The 20,950-nt window shown below is 45.3% G+C and overlaps 1 protein-coding gene across 3 annotated transcripts in view; it reads right to left on the bottom strand.

Moving 5' to 3' along the window:
* ERI3 (ERI1 exoribonuclease family member 3) overlaps positions 1-20,729 on the bottom strand; it is a 135,895-nt gene extending 115,166 nt beyond the window's left edge. The window contains exons 1-2 of one of the 3 annotated variants that reach the window (XM_080406181.1): positions 20,660-20,729; positions 10,919-11,193 (exon numbers count right to left, since the gene is read on the bottom strand). In XM_080406181.1, the coding sequence (XP_080262307.1) occupies positions 10,919-11,170 (252 nt within the window). In that variant the 5' untranslated portion in view covers positions 11,171-11,193; positions 20,660-20,729. The other 2 variants (XM_080406182.1, XM_080406180.1) reach the window with 2 other exon arrangements.
* Between the last annotated feature and the right edge of the window lie 221 nt (positions 20,730-20,950).

Genomic DNA, 20,950 nt, shown 5'->3' with positions numbered 1-20,950 from the left:
ATCGGCACCCTGTCCCTCCCCTCAGCTGCGCCCCCAAACACAGCAACAATAGGAACCTACAGAGCCCGAGGCTTATGCATACCCATTACCTGGTCCACTCTTCTTACAACAATCTTGCATTTATGATTTTATAGTACTTTAAGCAGATTATGTTACAGCTTGCTCTGAATCTCTACTTAAAAAAAAAGAGTCACACCTCCTCACCAAAAAAAAAAAAAAAAAAAAAAAAAAAAAAAAAAAAAAGAGGCCCCAGGTGGAAGCCTCCCATGCGACCTGGCTGTCCCAGGCTGGTGGGCTGAGCAGCGGCAGGAGGCTGCAGGGTACCTGCAGAATGGCTAGGGACTTCTTTTTAAGAAGGATTTGAAAAATTCATAAGGGCATGTGAAAGCAGTGCTATAAACCCATTCTTTCCTTACCCAACTGTCTAGATGAAACTCCCCCCTCTTTAACACTGGAGCAGGGATACACAAATTCAGCTGTCTTGACCTTCTTGCTAATAAAAGAAATGAACAAGTACACACCTATACTCGCTAAATAATTTCCTGTAATGGATAGACCTCTGGAGTTCGGAGAAGAAAGTACCTGTAGTTACACTAATTCCTGAAGAGTAATCTTTTTGCTTATCCTTTTGGATCTGGGGAGCATTAACATCATTAGATGAAAAGAATAAAGTGCCCAGCAAGAACTTCCCAGCTCTCAAAACCTTTTAATCCAGAAGCCCATGTATGAAGTGGCCAGGGCACACTTCAGGACACTGAGTTATATATTTGAGGAGGACCATGTGGCCTATTCCGTTCAAAAACTACCAGAGAAGAATTTATCCCTTATTCCCACCCCCATGTGAAGAAGTTTAATAAACACAAGAATAAAAGATGCCCATAAAAATCAGAGCTGACTGTTCAAAACGCAATAAAAACAAGCAGAGGCTGTTGAGAGAAAGGCATTTTTTTCTGATAAGGAAAAGCATAAAACTTCCTACCAAAACACCCCTTTACACCTTCAAAAATGGTAAGGGCAGAAGAGGCATGGGAGTCTCCATGGAGGGACACAGCCTCAGCATCAGCTTACTTTTTTCAGGGATGCTTTTTTCCCCCTCCTCTTTAAAGAGAAAAAAAAGTCATTTTATGCACAAGGAGCTTATTTCTTAAACAAACACTCGTGTTTTTGATTTACACCACGGGCTGCTCCTAAATAATTTATGGCGGGTTAAATTTATTGCACAGCCCTGGCCGGCTGCAAATTCGAATTGCCAAATAATTAGATTTTAGGGCAATGCTTATAAATTATCCGCCGATTTGTCCGGACTTGTTTGTCAGTTGCTTTGTGCTTCGGGTCATCTTTGGCATTTCACTGTTTGTGTTTTAATTGCTGATTTACACTTTGACAGATGAGAGTTGATGCCTCCAAGATCGGGGAGGGGGCAGGGGGTTGAAGAGCATGAGGAATCAGAGCTTTTAAAGCCTTGTGATTTTCCTTTTTTTTCCAAGGCAATTAAAATCGAAAGGGGACATAGTAAGGACAGCACTAGCCTAACAGATCTGCCTCCCCAGTTTCCATTCTCTGCCTTAATTACTATTTTAACTAAAGCCATTTCCAAGCGAACAGCCTTGCACTGGCCCTCAGGGGCAGTAACCAACATGACCTCATAGGTCTTTTCCCCACTTCTAAATTTTTATCAAACTAACCAAAACAAGTACCATAAAGGCAACACCTCTGTAGTGGGGAACAGCAGGACTTCTGCTGAATCAGGGTTACGCTGACTTTCTGAAGGATGCCTACTTGCACACATGACAGAGTCTCTCAGCGTCTCTGTCCTGGGTAAGTTACTCTGTGCACTCATTAACCTGTCAAAAGGTCTTCGGGAAGCCGCTGACCCCCAAATTTCTTTTCCATCACTATCTAGCTTAACATACACATATGCATATACCCAACAATTTAACACATTTAAACAACTGTTACGTCCTAGGAAAGCACGAATACACATAAAAATCAAAACACCAGAGAACTGGCAGGAATATGGAAAGATCATGCGACACTGAAATACAACAATGTGAAGAAAAATTCTGCTGCCCAATCATTGAATTTCCAAGGTTTCTCCTTCTCCCTGCTCTTCAGTGAATCTCACTGCCTACCCCCAACACCCAGCCCAATGCCAAAGGCTGGACTTCCTCCAGGATAAATGCAGAGTTGCATTTTGGGTTCTGCATTGGCATCGAACCCGGCTCCTGTTTGCAGGTGCTTCCTTACAGCTGTGAGGGTGAGGGACCATTTCTCTCTCTTTAACAGAAGCTGAAATACCCATCTAATCACATGCCTCCAGGAGCTTGAGCGTTAAGAGACATCTATAGTCCATGCACCTGCTTAAGGGCAGCATCACCCCTCCTAAATAATTTCTGACTTCGTCTAGGCTGTTTTTACCAACTCCAATAACAGAGACTCACATATTCCCCAGGCACTCCATCCTCCTGTTTCAAGGCCAACAGCATCCTGGCTTGTATCTGAACCAGTGTGGCCAGCAGGACTAGGGCAGGGATTGTCCCCCTGTACTCGGCACTGGTGAGGCTGCACCTCGAATACTGTGTTCAGTTTTGGGGGGCCCCTCACTGCAAGAAGGACACTGAGGTGCTGGAGTGTATCCAGAGAAGGGCAACAAAGCTGGTGAAGGGTCTAGAGCACAAGTCTTCTGAGGAGCAGCTCAGGGAACTGGGGTTGTTTAGTTTGGAGAGGAGGAGACTCAGGGGAGACCTTATCGCTCTCTACAGCTCCCTGAAAGGAGGCTGTAGGCAGGTGGGGGTCAGTCTCTTCTCTCAGATAACAAGTGACAGGACAAGAGGAAACAGCCTCAAGTTGTACCGGGGAGGTTTAGATTAGATATTAGGAAAAAAATTTTCACTGAAAAGGTGGTCAAGCATTGCAATAGGCTGCCCAAGGGAGGTGGTGGAATCACCATCCCTGGAGGTGTTTTAAAAAATGCACAGATGTGGCGCATAGGGACATGGCTTAGTGATGGACTGGGCAGTCCTGGGTTAACGGTTGGACTTTATGATCTCCAAGGTGTTTTCCAACCTAAATGATTCTATGATTAGTCTTATCATTAGAAAGTTCTTTCTAATGTCTAATCAGAATTTTCTCTGCTACTGTTTAAATGCATGACTGCTCTTCCTACACACAGCAAACACGGGTCATAACATTGGCTTTCTCATTTTTGCAACAGAAGACCTCATCATACATACCCCTCTTGTCACTGCACTGAACACAACCCCGATGCCATCCAGCCTGCGCTCACCGCTGTGTTTTGCAGACCTCTGGTCATACTCGCTGCTTCTCTTTTGCACCCTCTTGAAAATGCATCCAAAATGAAGCGCTTCCTCAGCCGAGGTCCCTTCTTACAATGACAGGAAAAGGAGGATCCACGTCTCACAAATGACATTTTCCCCCTAAACTTATCACTGTGGTCTTTAGGACTTCTTTCATATCTGCCATTGTACCTGCCATCTCAACAGCTGGCTCACAACCCTTGTCCTGCCATCCCAAACAAAACTTTCGGTAGTCATTTGCTCAAAGCAATCAGCATCACCTCACCTTGCCAAAACCCACAAAGCTATTTTATTCTTTCCAGCAGCACCCAGACATAGAGAATAAGGCAGAACTTCCCTCCTCTTTCCACACATGGGATGAGAAATACAGAGCAACAGACATCAACACTTCCACTTGTTTCTTCAAGTACTACTGACATACATTTAACTACCCAGAAAATCTCCACCAACACAGCCAATAACAATTTAAGCTTAACAGTTCGGGGGAAGTTTAGTACTCAAACCAGGTTGAAAACAGCACACACACATATTCAAATATTACCTTTCCATTGCAAGATGACAACTTTATGTATGTACTATATATATACACACTATACCCTTTTTCATGTTCGCTCCTTTCTACCGCAGGCAACCAGCATGTGCAGTCCAGGTTACAGAATTATCAGATCATTTCAAGACTCAAACTCTTCAACCTGATACTGAGCAGCACAAATAATCCATGTTCCCAGCAACACTAAAACATCTGGGATGGCTAGAAAGGGCACAGCAGTGCATGTAAATGAACACCCACGGTCTTACAGACATCACAGCTACCTGCTGGTGACAGCACATTTCTGCCTGGCAGAGAGAAACTAAATAACATAATGAAAAACTATTTTGCCAGCTAACAAGCGCACAGACCAACAAAGACAACACAAGGACGGCTGCACAGCCAGCTTGGCACTAAAGGGAAGAAAACCACAGGAGTTAGGCATGTCCTGTGACCTTCTAACCCAAAGAGCTGAGCTGCACTTTATCAGGAAGGTTCTGTACAAAACTAAAAGACCACCTTAATGCAGCGAAGACCATTCCCCAGGAACCACAGCAGCCTGAAACACAGTCTGCCTGTGCAGCACTAGACAGATGGCACACAATTGAAGAACACTGCCCAGTTTGAAAACATCACGCTAGGAGGGATGCAAAATACCCACCCTGCCTCAGAGGCTGCGGAAGAGCAGCAGGCATACATGGACCATCAGTGACCGTACACATGGCAGGGCAAGCACACAAGCGTACAAACCTGTGGCACCCATTCCCTTCACTTCAAAAATGCACGTGGTGTGAATATTTCCAGCAGCACACGTTACCCTCATCAGCAGTTTTTACAGAGAGGCAAACAAACCTTTAAACACAATACAGCGGACTTGCACATTCCTCAGCTAGCCTGGATCTTTCCTTTCAGGGTGACTGCTGCTCAACTACTTTCTGCTGTAACAACAAGTCTACTTAACTTTGCAACTTGTCACCTAAAGGATGTGTAATGTTTGCACAGCTAAGGATACAGTGTTCAAACAGCACAGGTGGGGAATTGCACGCCGGGATGCATAACTGATGTGGGGTCTCTGCACGCTGCGAGGGAAAGGGCAACATGACTGATTGCTTTAAAGTAGTCATCTCATCGGCCTGTCAATAACCAGACGAAAGCTAAGCAGGTTGGGTCAGGTTAGGACTGCAGCAATTGGCCACCTGAGTGCCTTGGTATTTTAAGCTTGTTGCTATAATAATGCAGGGTTTATATCTTTAAATAAGAAATTGCTTTGAGTTTTTTTTCATTCATCAGATGTCTTGCCTGGTGGTCTCGTGGTTGTACTTGCCAGGAGATTTGGGTTCAGTAACTGTTCATGCTCTCTAGCTCATCAGGTTTTAAATAAATACAGCTAATTCTGTTGCCTGAAGCCATAACCCACCCTGTCAGATTCACATGGGTCACAGCAAGTTTGTCCCCACTTACTGGGAGAATGAGGGAGGTTCCAAGGCAAAATGACTGCCGCAGAGAATGCAGCTTTTGAGGGTTACACCGCACCTGGTGTCTCAGACCCTGTAGAAGCCTCTCTGAAACACTAGTCTTCTCTCTACATCCTTTAAAATACAGACATTATTCTCATATTGGTCAAAATAAGATTTCACAACAGTCCAAGAGAACTGCAATGAAGCACATGACATACAGAAAATACGATTAAAAAAGAATGACATCTAACTTCAGATGCACCTCATAGGATGTTGAGCTATGGATATTCATGCACCCTTCATGAAATTTTTAACTTAGAGGAACTGGCAACAAAGACTCAAAAAGTTTTTTCGAAAGATTGTTCAAAAAATGAACGTGAACAGAAAAACCCATCTGAAACAGCTTTCATATGAACTATTTCCTGGCACTCTAGAAACATAAAGCATTCTGACATAAGAACAATGGGATAACAACAGCCATAATTAGCAAAGAGATGATAAATATATATATAAAGTTTTTCTTACTTTTATTAAAAAAGACCTTAAGTCACTGTTAAGCGCATTTTTAATGGCATTCCTCTAGAAACAACATTGAAAGGATCTGAATTGAGAACTAGGCATTTAAAACTACACACAAGCCTAAACTGCATGAAGACAGGTAATTGCAGATTAATATTCCACTGTAATACTTATGCACACCAGTGCCATGTTAAAGTTGCCATGGGAAACAAGCCTGAATTTCTTCACTTTTCAGCAATTCACAATCATCCTTAATAAAGGTTTTGGCAGGTGATTTCTAATGCACTGAGCTTAACAGCCACACACAAACCATGCAAGAAGAAAGCTGCTACATGGGGATGTCCAGATAGAATAGGCAGACACAGGCACATCTCCATTATCTGCCTCTGGGTAGGACTGTGACGATCTGTTAGCGTGTGAGCCACCTTCTACATTCCCGTCCTGGCCCTCAGCTAGGATTGCCTCTATGCAGGCTCCACAGAGCACTGCTTAAAAAGCATGCAGTAGATACCATGCAGCCTGCTTCCCAGCAGACCAACAGTCACTCCAGAATCTCCTTCTGCAGCACGTTTGTGATCTCAGGGATATATTCCTCCTAGAAAGTCCTCTGAGCCTTGGCTACAGCTCCCAAGGTGGCTTGCCTATCCCCTATCTACCCACCCTGAACAGGAATGGAATGGACTGCACATCTGTGGCTACAGCCTAAATTTGGTGGAAATCAACATCCATTCCCATTACAAAGCCAGTCTATAAATCACAGCATCTCAGGAGCAGAGACACATCGTGGCCATGGGAACAAGACCACAGGTAGCGTGGTATGGGCGGTGGAGAGGCAGAGATCATTGCAGTCACTCCAGCTGCACCTGTCCGCGACTGCGAGCCAGAACTGCAAGACGGATAGGCAGGGGAAAATGCTTTTAATGCTCTTTTATACTAGCACTCAGGGAAACACAGCCTGAACCCAATTTAACCGTGTCCTACATTTGTACTTAATAATATCGCACAGAAAGACTGGCTCCCATTTGTTAATATGCTTTTGCCAATCAGGAAACGTACCGTCATCATCCGCATTTGTTTGTACACTTAAAAATAAATTAGTAACTGAACATATGCTTATTCATAGTCTCATTGTTTATGGTTTTGTATTGCAATGGTGAGTGATGTTCTGTATTTATTAGCGTGTCCAGTTTCATTTGACAGCAACTGCAATGAAAAAATTCCCCCAAAATAACAATCAAAATGCATGCTAAAGAAACTTGAAATATCTAGAATCCATTGAAGAAAAATATCAAGACAGTTTTGTATTTAAAATGCACTGCTTAAGAGAACAAGGGAAGTATTGTCTGTAAACAATTTATTCGTCTGTCTCTGGTCACAACCTCCTTCAGCAATCAAAAGATTTGAACATTTCATACCTTCCTCTTACAGAGAGTTTGGAAGAGGCATATTTCTAATTCCCAACTGATTATGAAATTTGAATGAAAGTGAGACACTGAAGTCACGTACCTGAAAAAACTGACATGAAAAAAAGCAACTTCATCATTACCAAAAGCTAATTTAGCCACTTAGCAACACCTAGGTCCAGCTCCTTCTGCCAGGTCAGGGGTCTGATACTCTTTGACACCTCCTCCAGGCAGCAGACATACAAAGCTTGAATTTTATTTCATTTTCATTTAAGTGGCTTTAATAGATTACAGTAGAGATTAACATCCTAAACAGAAGCCCAATTTCAAATTCAGTTTTGAACAGATCTGATTTCTACCTTCAGGCTTTTTACGTTTTTTAAAAAATCATTCCTTTTCATCCACTCTGCTGAAGTTGAAGGCACGACGCTTGGATAGCTGACCGAAAGAGGCACACCCACTCACTGCATTAATAAAATAAGGTTACAGGCAGCCACGGATCTGAGTCTGGGGAGCTCCTTAACACAGACACTGAAAGCACTGACCACCATAAACACTGGTGTATACAAGGACAAAAGGACAAAAGAGCGAGACTCCCACTTATTAATGCATCTACTCTTGTGTAACTAAAGCACCATATGTACCTGGCTCTACAGGCTGACAGCGTATAAAAGCAGCAGGTACTTATAAACTCTTAGTAGACAGTAAAGGAAAAAAAAGTCAGAGCTGAAAAATTAAGCACGCTACCACCATCATGGTCTGAGGTCCACTGATCTCCGCAGAATGACAGCTCCCACCTGACCCCACTGGGCTTTGGATCAAGCTCCAAATACACAAGGTAAGCTTTACAGAGATGCGAGGGGCCAGCCTTAAACATCCCTTACTGCCAACCCCTACGGACCTTTGGCTGGCTAAAACACTACACAACACAGACTGTACCTCTATTCTTTCAGGTTTTCCCATCTATCCATCCAGGGAAGTGCAGTTAAATCCCCCCGCACACCTACTTTTCTCTCTGGGATGGTCTCATCATTCATAAATATGTCCAAAAAACATATAAAGCTAAGCTGCTTCTTTGTGCATATAAACATGCATTTTGATTTAGAGGCATATCTGTTAAAAGCCATCAGAAGTCAGAACTGCAAGGACTCTACCATTCCTCTGTGAGTGTAGGACGGGGACATGAAGGACCTTCCATGCCTGACCCAGAAGTGGTAAAGGACAGCAGCCACAAGGCACTCAGCCAGCAGTCCCAGCCACAGGAGCCACAATGCAGACAGCTTCCCAGAGGAATACCGCTGTCCTTGACCCTCCTTGATCCCCATTACAGACGCCATACCATGAGACCTCCGAGAATTGGGCAGCGTGAAAAGGAATGGAAATGAAGGAGTCTTCAGGGCTCCCGAAGGAGCATGAAGGACTTCCCCAGGGATAAAGCCAGCAAGGCTGCTGGTTGCAGAAGAGCACAAACAAACAGTGGGAGGAGGAGGAGATGCGGCAGTCACACACCTTAGTGCAGATTAAAAGATGACTCTTTCAGTAGTTTCTGGTAAGAAGTCAGAATATTTTGAGGAGCAGTTAGTGAGAAATGTGAAGTGTGCTGGATGATGGCAAGTGCACTGTAGAAAACTTAGTTTGAGCTGGCTAAATTTACAGCTGTGCCTACCCACTTAAAGTAACCTGGATCAGTTTTGCTCTGTGTACGCAGCCTCTTCGTCAAATCTCAATGCATCTGAATTTCACTGTACCTAGACTTCTGTTTTTCAGGTATTAAAACAAAAGCAGAAAAAAGGTCAGGATCACAGTGAAGATCAACACTTCACCATTCCTAGCTCCCCTGTCTGTCCTCAGACCAAACCTCCAAAACCTGTCTGTCACTGCTCCGGTAAAAGATCCTGTCACTAAAACTGTGCACAAAACATGACTGAAATACATGGCACAATTTGCTCACCGTGACATACAACACAGCAGTGAAGAGGACAAAAGCCACACTGGTCAGCAAAAAGGTAGGATGTAGGTAGGGGCATCAACTAAAATTTCATCTGATAAAGTTGCCTGATCCTGGCAGGCACCTTCAGCCTTTCCAGCTATACTGATTTCCATGTAGCAAGAGCCGTTTTGTCAAACTAATTTGTCGGTGAGGGTGTGAGGGACTGACAGCCCTTTCCACACACGATATGATGCAGACAGGCACTGAACACAGCAGACTGGAAAAATAACACTGAAGAACATCTCCACCTTAAAGGTGCTATCTCACCAACAAAATATATAGCAGATCTGCATTGGCCCAGACCATTACTTTCCCTGGCAAGGACTTGGGGACAAAGCTCCTTAAAACAGCAGTAATCATATTCCACTCATGCTCCTTTTTACTGCCAGCTGTAAACTAGCTCCACATGCATCATGGTTTTGCATCAAAATGTGCACAGACCAAACCCATATCCAAAGGGACAAGGTAGATCCAATTTACAGCTTTGACAGGTCTGTGCACCCAAGGCGGAGCATGCAGGAAATAGCCTGACATCTCACTTGGAGAGCGGTTAAGACCCCGCCAGCAGAACTGGATGCAGAGCTACAACAGCTTCCCACAAAGACCCAGCAAAAGAGCAGGGAATTTGCTGTCCATTTCACAAGAAAGACGAGAGGCACGCGGCATTCACCAAGGCACCACTGAGAGGAGTCAAGTTTTATCCCAGCTCATGGCATCCCTTTGACAGGGCAAGCTCAAGGGAAACCACAGCTGCACTAGGAAATGAACACACTGTATCGAGTCACTTTGATAATGAGATACCACACAGAAAACTGTTTAGTCTGTAGTATATTTGAAACAAAGCAAACAGAAGTTATTCTGACCCAACGCATGTATTACCAGCAATACCCTTAAGAGGCCAATTGCTTGGCAGAGGAGGGTGTGAAGTCCAAGTTCAATTTAGAGACTTAAAAATTGTGTTTGTTACCAACCCAATATTACTTCAGACTATTTTCTTGTTCGCACACTTTTCTAATTTAAATGAAAAAGCTAGGCCCATCCTACTGACAACTGAAAATATATTTACTGATATGCTCTACGCTGCTAAAGAACTGTCTGCAGAAAAACCTCTGTACTTCATCTGGATCTCTGTATGCCTCAAGTGGTAGGGTAGGGCACTGGAGAATCTCTCTGAAGCTGAACTCTTCCTGTCTCATTACACTCCAGTTAACACCCAGGCAAGAGAACTTCAGCAAGATCAGATAGCCCCAAACTATTGTTCTCTACTTAGAAACCCCATTATGTTGCACACATTTACATCATTCAAACTATTCCTAAAGCTGTTGGCTACCAACAGCTTTTTTCCTTGCAGAATCAATTAAGGCTGCCATGAGTACTCTAATACAGGTTCCCAGCCAAAAACTTTTAGAGGCTTCCCAGTTCAGACAGATGACAAGCATACATGACTTAAAGATGTTTTCAGTAACACATGAATGGTCACTGCCTTGATGGAAATCGGGCTCCTTCATTTCATTCCCACCAAATGGTCCTGGTATTGCTCTTGAGACAGCAGGTGACCGGCAAGGGCCCTGGAGGACGAGCAACAGAACACAGGTGGGACAAACCAGAGAAGACAAGTAAGCCAGCACTGTGCTTTCTCCTTCCACCTCTCAGAACAGCATCAGCAACTTGCAAGGGCATAATTAACAGGACTGGCTATTTACCTGAGGATGAATCTGTGGTTTATCACATGTAGCCTCAAAATCCAGCACTAAGAAGTAGTGATATCTCTGTGGAGGGAAGGATGACATTGCTGCCATGGAAGCTCCAAAGCCGTGGGACGCCAGTTTCCTGCTTATGATGGAGCTGCACCCTTTGAGAACACCAGCCGGGAGGAGGGAGGACACAGCTTGTCTTGCCCTTGGAACTAAGTTTTGGGGAAACTTTGCTGCTCCAGTATGGAGAAGTGCTATCATTGAACATCCAGAGGCATCTGAAACTGAAGAGAGACTCAAGTTACTCATGCACGCATACAGCTCATCTCTGCTAGTATCTCTTCACTGTCCTCCTCTGACAGGGATTTCCTTTGTGCTTCCCGGTGGAGGTTCCAGCATCGCAAACCTGAAATAACACAGTAACCTGCTCTAAGCGCAAGAGATGACATTTGGACTGAGCTCAAGGTGTCCAGAATCACAGGCAACTGGAAATTAACCTCTGAAAATGGCTCTAAATTAAGAACTACAAGACACAAAACAGTCATGGCTCCAGGCACCAGATCACACCCTCCTGCTGAACCTTATCACAGTAGAACACAACACAAACCACTTAAAACATAGAATATCTGATCTAAACCCCATTAAAATTTCTGAGGAGGCCTTTTGTCTTTTCACACACAATGCAACTTCTGATACACAGTAGGAATTAAATACAGCAACACACATATTAACATTACAACCCACCCAGCCAGCTTGGCCCTGAAACACCTGTTAGTTGCACTGCAACCTCCCACTTCCATTACAAATCCACACATCTGATGGCTGGAAGGCTCCTCCCAGGGAAGTTCTCATCTCCAGTACAAATTTTCTTAGAGATGTGATTCTAGTGCTACACTCAATTTCTCACTTCAGGTATTTCTCAGAGGATGATATCAGTCCAACAAATCCACACCCAGGGACTGCAGGAACTATAAGAACTATAAAATGCAAGCAGGACTCCACAGGTTACAGTCTCCCTCCCAAAGAAATACCTCACCCAAGCATCACATTCTGATGCTTCCTTTTAACAAATGCTATTTAATAAATTACATTATCCATGTCAGACCACCTGGATTTCCCCCCCACCACCACCCTTTTCTTTGAAAGCACTGCAGGAAAAACTTGACAGGATTGTTACTGCCCAAGGCAGGTCAGTCTCAGGGTGTTAATAGATTTTTTGGGACGAGAGTTTGAGCCCAACTCATGGAGGCGTTACACAGCGACCAACAGTAAAACAGGTGAATTGCAACAACCCAGTCCTCTTGAATAAGAACATGGGTACCACTTCTAACTGTATATATATACACACACACAGACACACCTCTTGCCACATAGATATTCAAATCCATCCCCACGGTTCGTCCCACTGCTTGTGGCTCTGGGCAAAAGCTCCATCGGAACACGTGCCACCCGCCTGCCCGGCTTCTGAGCCCAGGCTCCCCATGCCTGTGCTCATTTTTCACTCTACCATGGAAGGGCTGGAAGCACCCGCCGTGAGACACGGAGCCGAAACGGGCAAGGCGAAAGGGAGGACTCATCACCCACGAACAAAGTCACTGTTTGCACAAAAGACAGCGTTTGCTCTTTCCCATCCGTTAGTCCGTCAGGTAAATAATGCACGTGCCAAAACACACACTTAATGAGGTAAATAATATGCCTTGAATAACGGCTAAATCTGTATTTACCTGCGAGACCAGAGAAACTCGGAAGGACCAGATTAGGAGATAATTGCGGCTGAGCAGGTTGTGTGCTTCGAGTAAACACGCATCTGGTAACCTTCCCTTTCCAAGGTTTTGAGTGAAAGGCAAAAATCAAAGGAGCTGAGATGTTTAACACTGAGCCAGTGCCCAAGCTGCCAATTTCACAGTGTAAATGCATCCCCACCTTGTGGCTCTCATGTTTGGGGGGCTGCTTGCTTTATTAAAGCAGTGTGCCAGGCAGCAGGTAGCCAGAAAACCGAAAACTCAAGTTTGAAAACCATAATGAAGAGCCCAACACTGCATTTATCCTAAAGGGGCTCAGTTCTACCTATTGCTTTTCCATCTACAGCTTTTACTTTCATTAATAAATGCATTTCAGCCAAATAGAAGTTAGTTGTATTCTAACCTGCCCCAGAATAGAGATATTTAAGGTACACATGCTTTAAATCTTCAAGCTACTGGCTATGAATCTAAAGGCCCATCACAGCAAATAAATATAGTATCTCAGAATAAAGCAGCTTGTAAGTTAGTTGTGGTAAAACCTGGTCTTTAGCCTACTGCATAAAGTAAAATATACAGTTGGAGTGGGGGAGGCAGGCAGGCTCCAAGCCCTATATCAAACACAGGCAATAAAACATACATTATCCACCCACAGACAGAAAGATCAGTACTTCTCTAACGTATCTTAACCAGCAACACTAGGGCATCAGACATGAACCCCATGAATCTTCAGGCTGGCCCACACCAGGCACAGCAGCACAGAGGTTTCCGAGCCACTGAGACCACACGGCAAAGGCAAACTGGCCATCTCGGCACGATTCAGGCACATCACCAGGCAAACACGGCAGCGCCACTCCAGACCCCAGCAGGTCTGTGTCACACAGGTACCATGGGACATCAGTAGAGGGAAATAACAGCCAACATCTAGTGCTTGTTTACACTAACAACTTCTGCAGGTGTCCCATGTCTAACAACAGGATCGGGTTCCCCATCGTACAGGCAGCCTCTCTCCCCACTCTCCCTTATAGCAGAGGGAGCAACGCTCCAAACAAAGGTGCACAAGTGGGATGTTGCATGCCGATTCCCCTACGCAGACTGAATACAAATAAGGGCAACTCCACTGCAAACTCTGCACCTTCAGCCAAATGACGTTTTAACTGCATGTTTACCCAGCCACTGCTCTAGGTGCCCTGGGAAGACCCCACATCATCTTCTTTGGCAAGGTCAGAGTGCCTCAGAGCACAAGATAGCTGGTGAGCAAACACACTTTATTGGAAGTCATGTAAAGCATTTATAACTGCTATGACAATGCAAAGCACTAGTAATTATCCCATATTTTTTTCCAACGGACAACAATGCAAGCAACTCAGCTTCAAAAATTAGAAACCCAGCTCTATCCATATAAATCCACATGTTCAGTGATTCCATTTCCAAATCTACATAAAACACCACATATATATTTCTTACGCATACAGGATCAGATTATAATCTCAGACATTGCAGGCTGTCACATCTGGCATTCAACCCTACCAGGTTAATATTTCATATCACACAGCTCCAATTCCTTACACAGATACATATGAAAGATAATGGGACCATGAACTGAGGCTGGACCTCAGGAATTATTTTGACAGATTGTACACAGACCTAGGAAAATGTAACAGCACTTTACATTTGAAACACCCAGTAACAGGGGTGCTGGAAGATAAAGTTCGCATTATGTGCTGTGTAACAGCATGTGCCACAGATGACACCACCAGCTATAATCAACTATCTTTTAAAAATAATTAAAAAAAAATAATCTCTGGACATCAGCCACAGGTAAAAGGACAAGCTCAGGCTGACCACAGCTCTTGCTTGTTAGCGGTCCAAGCGCACAATACTAAACCACGACAAGTTTGATCACCAGCAAGGAAGGAAAGCCAAGTGCCAGCTGTAGCCACTGGCTCGCCAGGGGCCCAAATGAGCACAAAGCAAACAATCCGCACCAGTGGCTCTCAGGCTCCAGGTTTCCCACCAGGGAAGCTGCATAGGGGTAACCACAAGCAGCAAGGAAAGAGATGAGGAACTCCTGCCACGTGAACACCACTGGCGAGAAAAGCCAGCAGGGCATTGCAAGCGCTCTCCCCCACCTGTAGGACAGCCCCAAAGCCACACACGGACGTGCACCACGCGAGTTGCAGAGGATTCAAATTCACCAATGGCGAGACAAATTAGCTTATGAACTTGAGCTTAATGGGCTCTTTGCACATAACATTCACATTTGCTTTTTATAACCACATCTAATTAAAATCACCCAGCAGCAAGAGAAGGCATAACTTTAACAGCTTGCCTTTAACCCAAAAATATTCCCCTTCTTTGTCCAGTTTGATAAGGTGATGTAGGGAGGGAGCAAGACAACAAACTCCCTAAGTTCAGGTTAGAGGGGTAACCCAAAAAATTATGTTTTACGAGAGCCTCTCATTTACACATTACTTTGTTATGGCAACATGGCCCTCCACCATATTAAAAAAATAAGCAAAACCAACCCCACACTAATCTAAAGGACAAGGCAAACTAAAATTCAAAAAAAAAAAAAAAAAAAAAAAAAAAAAAGCAACCAAGCTTTGGGAGACCCTGTGCAAAGCCTGGGTAGCGGCAGCTGTGAACTCCTGGCCTCCAACAGAAAACTCAATGCTAGAGCAACAAAAACCCACCCAAAATGTAAGCCAGGTTTGTCTTATTTTATTAAATTACAGTGTCTTATTTTATTAAATTATATGAAGACTAAAAAAAGATAGGGTAATAAAGATGCTTTTTGTATAACAAAACTGCATACATTTAGCAACACCTGGAACACAGTATAACAAAAAATGCAGGACTTCCATTTTGGTAGCTGTTCAAACGCATACTCGGAGGTCAAATGTGAGCCCGTATTTCAGCTGTGTGAAGATATAACTGAAGAACAATAGAGATAACTCCTTTTTTTAATCAACCTTAACCTAAATCCAAGTATTTCATTACATGAACTACAGTCCAAAAAAGACAGCACCTGGCTAGCCTGTGAGACAGGAAACAAGACTATGAACAAAGCCAGCTTATCCACTGTCACCATCCAAACTTGCAAAAAAAACCAAACACCAAAAAAACCCCAACACCATAAAGTAAAACAAACAACAAAACACAAAGCTTGTAGAACCATTTTAATAATGTAACAATTTTAGACAGGTAAATTTGCTTCTTTAATTTGTTAACCTCACAATATTGTCCCTCGAGCATGAATCATGGTTGCACTCCCTTCACTTTTGGCTGGGTTTGTCTCCAGCACTGCTAGACAACCAGCCTCACATTCTGGAAAATTCATAACGTAACTTTCTCAAAGCATTACCACAGGTTGTCTACATGCTGTCCCATCATTACTCAGCTCAGATACAACTCAGTATCAATAATTTTGGTTTTACAGCACTCCACAATCACACCCAGCCTCTTCCCGCTACAGATGAAGAGGACCCTGTTCTTGAGAACTTACAGTCTAAAATTAGATGCAATACAACAAGGAAGGGTAACAGCAGAGAAGAACGAGGATTACAGGAGCAAAGTCAGGCAACTGCTCATCCAGGGGATACATGCATCTGTAGTTCAATTAAAAAATCCACTCTATATAGGCACCAGCTCGCCCCTCTATGGCCATATGGAAGAGATAAGCCAACACAGAAAGGGTTGACTAAAGGATGGAGGGCACTCTCAGGTTAAGGAAGGTCTTTCCCATTTCTTGAACTCATTCTTCCCGCTGCGTTCCTTGGCAGATATGTCAAAGGCACCACCAGATATGTCAGCTATGTCAGAGCACCAGAATCTCTTCCATTGTGACATCACAGACGTGATGGCTTGTGAGATCACAATGAGCGAGGCCGAAGGCGCTGATTACTTAGCACTTGCTGGGGCTATCACACCCTATGAGGCTGGGAAACAAACACATCTCAGTTCACTTGACAACACAGTGAAACCCATGCGAGACTCCACACCAGCAGGACATGAACTTATCCAAGCAGACCACCCAGAAGCCATCCCAAAGATGCACAGTACAATTCCACTCCAATTTTATTAGGCCACCTCTGCTAGGCAACCCACTTTTGTCAGCTCCTTGACTAGTCTCCTAAGACCAGTATTTTTAAACCTTCTCCAAGAGTAACTGCAGATAGGTAAATGGGTCTAAGCTGGAGCCTGAAGAAGTTCCACACAGTAAAGAACTGGTCATTTAGAGGAAACGTAGAGGAAGGAAACAACAAAAATTAAAACAAAGAAGCAACAACAAAGATACATACAGCGCAAGACTGGAAAGCCGCAGTGGAAGAGTGGAGTTGGCATTAAGGAAAAGAACAGCTGGAGAGGACTGGAGCAAGAATCCTCTAGTCCAGTCTCCTGCCTCTGCATGAGAGCCATAACAAAAGGCACCAGGGTGAAACTACACAAAATGAGGCTAACAAGCCAATAGTTCTGGGAAGCCAAAAGGAGGCAGCTCTGTCCCTTCCTCAGTCTTACTCTCCTGCTGATTACCTTTCACCAGTTCCTGAGCTTGTCTGGCCCCTCCATGAGCCGATTCAACCACAGGAACCTATAAAAGGACTAATGCAGCCAGAATAAAACACAATTAAAACAAGATAGTTTCCTGCTGGTTTAGTGAGACGAATCAGCTCAGGGCCAGGCTGGATGAGTGCCAAAGCTCAAAGGAGAGGATGGGCCCACACTGGCAGAAGCAGGAGGGAGATGAGCCATTGGGAGCTGTTGGTCAGCTCAGCCACTCACCAAACCACAAACTTAGACCAGGATACAGACACCTGGGATGGCGCAGCACTTTGCAGGAAATGGAGAAGGTATCTTGGCTCTAGCAGCATAAGCACATAAAACGAAGTCAGAAAGCCCATTGGACCATCCTGTCTGAACCTCATGTAATGTTGGCCATAAAGTTTCCACTTCATTACTTCTGAATTGAGCCCAAAGGCTTGAACATCTTTCAGAAAAGTTTCTGGCCTTGAATTGCAGCATCAAGTATGGAGGCTCCCCACTACCTTCAGACAGCTTGTTCCAATCGTCAATCCATTTGCTGTCAAAAAATAACACATCTTAGTTTTCATTCAAACTTTCCCAGCCCTGGTCTTTGGAGCAAGTTCTGAAATTTTAGGCATTTCAATGCTCTCAATCCACAGCAGAGCTCCCAGTGCCAGGAGTAAGAGATTTGTAGCTATTACACTTCTAGTCAGTAAAAGCTACTATTGCATATTGGCCTAATTTAGTGGAAAGGAGACATAGCAGGCCACCCTTTGCTTAATGGAATCTAGCACGCATAATTACTTGATTTTCATACACATGAATGCCACAGTTGTTCAAACTGCCATACACCTTCGTTATCTGAAAAATGAACTTGAAGGTTAACACCTGAGAGTGTCAAATGAATCTCAGTCTGGATTCAGGGAGACAACAATTGCATTGCTCAATATACTGGTCACTTTTATCTTCATCTACTCCAGAAGTGTTAAAAGAGAGTGTGTACTCTGCCAAAGCTCTGTCTCGGTAGACAAGCAAATGCTCCAAGCAGGGCAGCAACTACGACAGGGCATGGTTTCCACACAACCCAGTCTCAGTGAGTCCCAAAAACCAGCCAGGAAAGATGTAACAGCCAGCACTTCTGCTCTACGTTATGCTTTGACAGCCACAATTTGTCCTCTTCTCCCCTCATTCCTCTGCTTGCCATTGCACCATGCTGGTATGTTAGCTCAGCACTATTAAAGTGAAACACCAGGAGTCTCAAGATGACCATTTCCAGCAATAACACATGCTTCAGATCCAAGGGCAGATTTGTGACAAATGTGTAGCTGCCTAATAGCCTTCAGTGTTCTCCTGTACGTAAAGCCACAGTGGCTGGTCCTACACCATTTACCTGAACTTCACCAGACCTGTGCTCTACAGTCTCACAGCCCTTTAGTGTAGGTGGCTACTGGACTGATACAGGGGCAAAGTCAAGTGCAAAAACTTCACACATTTCAGCCTCTTCCAGAAATCCATTTCCAAAATTCAAGCAGTGGGAGTGTCAGTAAAAAAAAATCTAAATAAATAAAAATCAAGGCCTAGTGAAGTTAACAGGGCCAAAACAAGATAAGCACCAACGCAAACAGCTGTGATCAGGCCTCCTAAAGGAATCAAAATGAAGTTAAGTATCTCTCAACTGCAAAGCAGAAACTTTAGGTCATATCAGCATACATGCAATCCAAGGACTTCTTTATTTAGCATCAAGCACCCAAGTGTTTTCTTTTTAATGTTTTAACAGATTTCTTCTTCTGGATTTTGGTAACACTCAAATCTGTCTAGCTATACATACTAACTTAAAAAAAACCCAAACAAACCAACAAAACACCCAATACACCATTCCTGTAGAGCAACCCTAAGTTTGAGATGAGCAAGAACCATAAAAGGGCCACTCTTTGAAACAGGACAAGCATTTAGTTCACACTACAAATGAACATGAAAATTCAGTTTCAAAAGCCAACATTCAGTACTTGAAAAAGGGAAACAAAAATATCTGAAATCAAATTTCCCAAGCCTACACACTGAAGAGTAGCCAACTGGACTTCTGACACATTACTTATTTTCAGAATAATTCGTTCTTGGAAATACAAGGTCAAACACCAACTTTAACACCAAGTGATATGAGATGCTACAATGCTGCAAAGGGCAAATAAAGGATAAAAGAAATTCAAGTTGCCATTAAAAAAAAAAAAAATACTCAGACAACTGTCAAACAGCATCTGATAGGACAAGCGCCTTTAAGATGTACCTGCCTGGAGCCCTGCATACCTCATCCTTCCTGAGGCATAGTGCAAGCATTAACCTATTGGAAAATTTGCAGATCCCTTGCATTGCAGTTGAAAGAATATTAAGAGTTCAGACTAAGCAGCAGCTGTCAATCCACCCATTTCTGAAGCCAAAAGCTCAATAAGGAAAAGAGGCAAGTAAAGAAGTAGGAAAACAAATGTCAGACTTATTAGCAAACAGGCCAGCAACGACCACGTAAATCCACTACACACAGGACTTGTAAAAGACAGAACATAAGGAATAAATGACAACACTGTTCCATACATCTCAGTTTAGAAGAAACACCTGTAACAGTACAGCAGCCAGAAAAGAACAGGAGAAGAATTTCCTACTGCCACTCAGAAAACAAGTAAACAGATCCTGCAGTTCTAAGCCTTCTCAAGTTTACTTCAGTCTCCAAATCTGAGACAGGTGACCAACTCAATCCCACAGGATAAAAAAAAATAATAATAAAAATAATAATCAAACCTCCTACTCCCCCATCACCACCATCCAGGAACCTCCACATCCCAAAAGGCACATGAAAAATCCTCGTTGCTGCTGCCTCTCTCTCACCCCGCACATGCCCCTTACTCCCTGGGCACACGGGTGTTTTCCCCTTTCTCAAGCCCTAACGGCAAATGATCCCACTCCGGCTGGGACCGGCAGGACCGCTGCCACCCTCGAGACTTCCACCCACGGCAGAGCCCGGGCAGCGGAGGGCCCAGCAGCACGAAGCCGGGCCCGGCGTCGAGCGGACGAGGCTCTGCCACGCCTGCCCGCCGCCGCCCCTCACCCTCCCCTCGGGCCGGGGCCGCCCCCGACGGCCTCCCCGCACCCCCACCGCCGCCCCGCGCCGGCCCGCAGCCCGGCTCGCCACCCCAAACCCCCGGCCGCCGGTCGCCACCCCGGCGCAGGCCCCGCCACCGCGGGGGGCCAGGCCGAGCCCCCCCTCCCTCGCCCCCCGGGCCTGGCCTCCACCCCCCGCCCCGGGCCACGGCGGCCCCACGCCTCCGCCAGGCCTGCCGGGCCCCCGAGCCGCCCGGGCCTCGCCACGGCCGTGCCGCCGCCCGCTGCCCGGCGGCAGCCGTGCCCCCCCCCGCGGCGGGGACCGCCCCGGCCTGGCCCTCCCCCCCCGCCCCGCACACACTCCGCACCACGAGTCCCCAACACCGCCACTCACCTCCGCGCACTCTGACCCCCGACCCCGCTCTGAGCGGCAGCGCCGCCGGCCAACCGCAGCGCCGCCTGCCGCGGCCGGGGGCGGGGCTTCCTCCCCGCCGCGCCCCCTCGCGCAGGCGCCCGCCGCCCGCCGCCGCGCGGGGCATGCTGGGGCCTGTAGTTCGGCGCCTCCGCACCGCCCCCTCGCCCTGCCCCGCCGCGTGGCCGCGCCTCGACGCCGCTGCCGCGCCGGCACCGCCGGGTGCCCAGAGCCGGCCCCGCCGGGTGCCACAACGGGTCCCCGGCGGCCGCC

This window comes from Falco punctatus (genome assembly GCF_963210335.1).
Source record: "Falco punctatus genome assembly, chromosome: 11".
NCBI lineage: Eukaryota > Metazoa > Chordata > Aves > Falconiformes > Falconidae > Falco > Falco punctatus.
The sequence above is the reverse complement of the archived record's forward strand: the minus strand, read 5'-3'. Positions and strand labels throughout refer to the sequence as shown.